The following is a 3,756-nucleotide window of genomic DNA, read 5'->3' on the forward strand; positions in this document are numbered from 1 at the left end:
TTTAAGTAAAGAGCTATGAATATTGATGATATATATTTTGTTTATAGTGGCTTACATAAGTCCGAAATTTTTTGGGTGGGTCAGGTGAGATTTTTTGATAAAATGGGTGGGCAGTTTGATATAAAACCCTTAAATCTTAAGCCATGTTCCGCCACTGAGCACGAGGTTGAAAATTCTAATTTCGGATAATTAACGCGTGAGATGAAAAATATTAAGTTTACTGAACACCAAACATTGTAGAAGACCAACAATTTACCATAAAACCAATAACGGGCAACTAAAAGTCACAAGGTCCTCCAAATCAGTTATCAGTCAAAAAAAATCTAATAAAGACCCATAGGCCATAGTCATTTGGAAGAAAATATTGACCTATTAGTAAAAGAAATAAGACCAGTAATTACCCATTTATCATGATTACGATATTTCTCCCCAAACCTTAACCACTCTCCATTAATCTCCAGATATGCCATCTAATCTATAATTAAGAACCCACTAAACACCAAGCAAACAAATATCAAAAGCACCACAAAATCATCTCTATTTTTTGCGTGTAGCTAAAGATCAAAATCTAGCCTCATTTTCCCTCCCACCCAAAATGTGGTTGAGCAACAATTTCCATTTTCTCTACTAATCCAATTAACATTCACACGTTTTACTAGTCATTTTTTTGGCTTTCAATTATTTCTATCAACTATCAGCTAATAACCACCCTATTCTTTTTCCTCCTTGACACTTATAAAATTTGACCATTTTGTTGCATTTTTACAATGGCTTTGATGAACAATGCTGCTACATTTTTGAGTCCAGAGCATTTGTGTAAGCCGAAACAGAACATTATGGGCACGGCCATGCAGGCTCTGAGGGCTAATTCTTTTCCGATTTTAAGCGATTCGATGGTTTCGAGCCGACGGCTTGTGGTGAAGGCCAGTGGAAGGACTTCTAAGGGCATTGACATGATCAATGGAAAAAAGGTTAATGGAATTTATGTGAATGGTGGAACTTCACAGCTGGGGCAAAAAAGAATTAGTGAGATTCTGAAAGGTGACGAGGAGGAGCCGGAGATGACGTGTCTTCCAGGTGGCAGATTTTTGGAAGGGCGATTGGTTTTTAGACAGACATTTGTTATCAGGTCTTATGAAATTGGCCCTGACAAGACTGCTACCATGGAGACTCTGATGAATTTGCTTCAGGTTGGTTTTCTTGATTAAGTTTTCTGTAACTAACATTTACTTCCTCCGTCCTATTCAATTCTATACGTTTTTTTTCGCTGGACACGCATTTTAATGTTTCTATATTTTTATAGTAGTTCTATAACGCATTTTAATGTTTTTATAAAATATAGTTTTATAACTTATTCTGAAGTCTGAACTAATTTAATGAATGCAGGAGACGGCGCTTAATCATGTCAGGAGATCAGGTCTTGCAGGGAATGGATTCGGAGCAACCCATGAAATGAGCCTAAGGAAACTTATATGGGTTGTGACTCGCATTAACATCCAAGTGGACAAATACAGCTCCTGGTAAATTATACAACTTTCTCAGCATTAGAAGAAGTTAATCTGTAGCGGTCCTCTGTAAATAAAAGAACAGAAATCTGGCATAAATTAGGACATTTAAATTTGTTAAAACTATTAGCTTAACTTAACATTCTCCAAGCTAATCAATTGGTAACAGGGGAGATGTTATTGAGATTGATACATGGGTTGATGCGGCAGGAAAAAATGGTATGCGTCGAGACTGGATCATACGCGATTTCAAGTCTCAAAACATCATTACCAGAGCTACAAGGTACTAGTAATCAACATTTCGAATCACTTATTTCAATAAGATTTTTACACTTACCAATCTCTCCTTTGGCATGCAGCACATGGGTTATAATGAACAGAGAAACAAGGAAACTGAGTAAAATTCCTGAAGAAGTCAAGCGAGAAGTTGAACCATTTCATCTGAACAGAGTTGCAATTGCAACAGAAGATATCGATTCTGAGAAGATTGAAAAACTTAACAATGATATTGCTGATAGAATTAGATCTGGTCTAGCCGTAAGTACAATTAACAGATCACATTTCATGGTTTTTACCACATACTTTAGTCTCCTCGCTGATATTTTTATTTAATCTGGCGTGTTTTTTCCCTCGTCTTTTTCCAGCCAAGATGGAGCGACATGGATGCTAATCAACACGTAAATAATGTCAAATACATTGGATGGATCCTCGAGGTATATAAATTTCAATTACACGAATAAATGTGTCATAAACTCACCTATTTAGTCCACAGACCACAACTGATTCAAAGTAACCTGTTAAGTGACCAATTCTCCCAAAACCTCGAAGTGTTGGGAGGTGGGCATTACAGATGTTGAGAACCGGTCCATCTAAAACACTAATGTTGTGTTTGGTTGGGGAGAATGGAATGGAATGGAATGGAATGAGTAAAAATACTTGAAACTAGTAGAGATAGGAAGAAAGTTTTGAAATTTTTTTGAGTGAGTGCAAAATTGTTATGATGAGATTTGAGAAAAATTGAGGATAGGAGAGAATGGAGCATTCCATCTCAAATTGGAGGTGTGATATCTAATACCTGATGTAAGGAATTGAATGGAGAAAGGAATGAAATTTCTTAACAATTGTCCATAATATAGTTCATTTTTCATTCCATTCCTTCCGGAATCATTCACCCCAACCAAACACAACATAAGGTGTTGGGAGGAGAGCTTACCAGGATGATATTATATTTTAACAAATCCTAATGTTGATACATGCAAAAATGATTGAATTGCAGAGTGTGCCAATGCACGTGCTAGAAGATTACGATCTGAGCAGCTTGACACTGGAGTACAGGCGAGAATGCAGGCAATCCAACATGCTCGACTCCTTGACAAGTATGAAAACACTGTCTTCCGACCAGAATAATTCAAACACTCTTCAAACTAACTGTAGTACAAGTAGTGAACATAATGGAACTTTAGAAAAATTACAATGCACGCACTTGCTTCGTATGGAAACCGATCATGCAGAGATTGTCCGCGCAAGATCCACATGGCAACCAAAATTGTATCCCTCGATGTAGGAAATCTGATCAGTTTCGTTCATGTTGGCCTTTTTGTTTGGTTTTCTGCGGAATATCTGTACTGAATGTTGTAATTTTCATGTAAGACTGGGATAAATTGATTGCTGATTTATTCATAAATTGTAAAAGATCACAGAGTTGTGAGTGGTTCTACATATCATAATTTGAATTTTCAGAATGAATAGATTAGCAGAAGTTGTGACATTTCAGCTCTCGCACTCCACATGTAGGAAATAACTTGCACCAGAGTAAATTATATTCGAAATTTTATGAGAGACGACAAAAAATAAGTCTTTATCACTTCAAGTAGACGTTAAAACAGATGTTCAAATATATCATTTCTGTTATGATCTAAGTGATTGTTCAAATATATCATTTCTGTTATGCACATACTTCGAGAATAGTTAAGTACTAAGTTATACACTAATTTCAAGCATATTTAAGTATTAATTATGGTACACACGTACTCAGAGGACACCTAAGTAATACTCCCTCTGTCCCATTTTAACTGATGTTTGACTTTTTAACACGTATATTGAGGTGTAAAAAAACAATATCTACACTCAATAAAAAATTTCAGTTCTTACATCAAATAAAAGTTTAGACTCTAAACTTTTATTTGATATAAATTTTATAAAAAATAATCATGTTTAGATGTAATTTTTTTAACATCTTAAAATACGTGTA

General features: G+C 35.4%; 1 protein-coding gene across 1 annotated transcript; it reads left to right on the top strand.

Moving 5' to 3' along the window:
• Positions 1 to 655: 655 nt before the first annotated feature.
• Positions 656 to 3,251, top strand: LOC108222429 (palmitoyl-acyl carrier protein thioesterase, chloroplastic). Its single transcript, XM_017396352.2, has 6 exons — positions 656 to 1,190; positions 1,387 to 1,520; positions 1,675 to 1,788; positions 1,865 to 2,042; positions 2,150 to 2,218; positions 2,782 to 3,251. Exons 1-6 carry the CDS (start codon positions 768 to 770, stop codon positions 3,067 to 3,069), a joined length of 1,206 nt encoding a protein of 401 aa, XP_017251841.1. The 5' UTR covers positions 656 to 767; the 3' UTR covers positions 3,070 to 3,251.
• Positions 3,252 to 3,756: the final 505 nt, after the last annotated feature.

This window comes from Daucus carota, chromosome 5 (assembly GCF_001625215.2).
Source record: "Daucus carota subsp. sativus chromosome 5, DH1 v3.0, whole genome shotgun sequence".
In the NCBI taxonomy this organism is placed as follows: Eukaryota; Viridiplantae; Streptophyta; class Magnoliopsida; order Apiales; family Apiaceae; genus Daucus; species Daucus carota.

Excerpts from the sequence above, each read along its gene's own strand:
- LOC108222429 (XM_017396352.2), top strand. The coding sequence starts at position 768 with ATGGCTTTGATGAACAATGCTGCTACATTTTTGAGTCCAGAGCATTTG. Across the intron at positions 1,191-1,386 it reads CTCTGATGAATTTGCTTCAG|GAGACGGCGCTTAATCATGT; the intron begins GTTGGTTTTCTT and ends TAATGAATGCAG. Across the intron at positions 2,219-2,781 it reads ACATTGGATGGATCCTCGAG|AGTGTGCCAATGCACGTGCT; the intron begins GTATATAAATTT and ends ATTGAATTGCAG.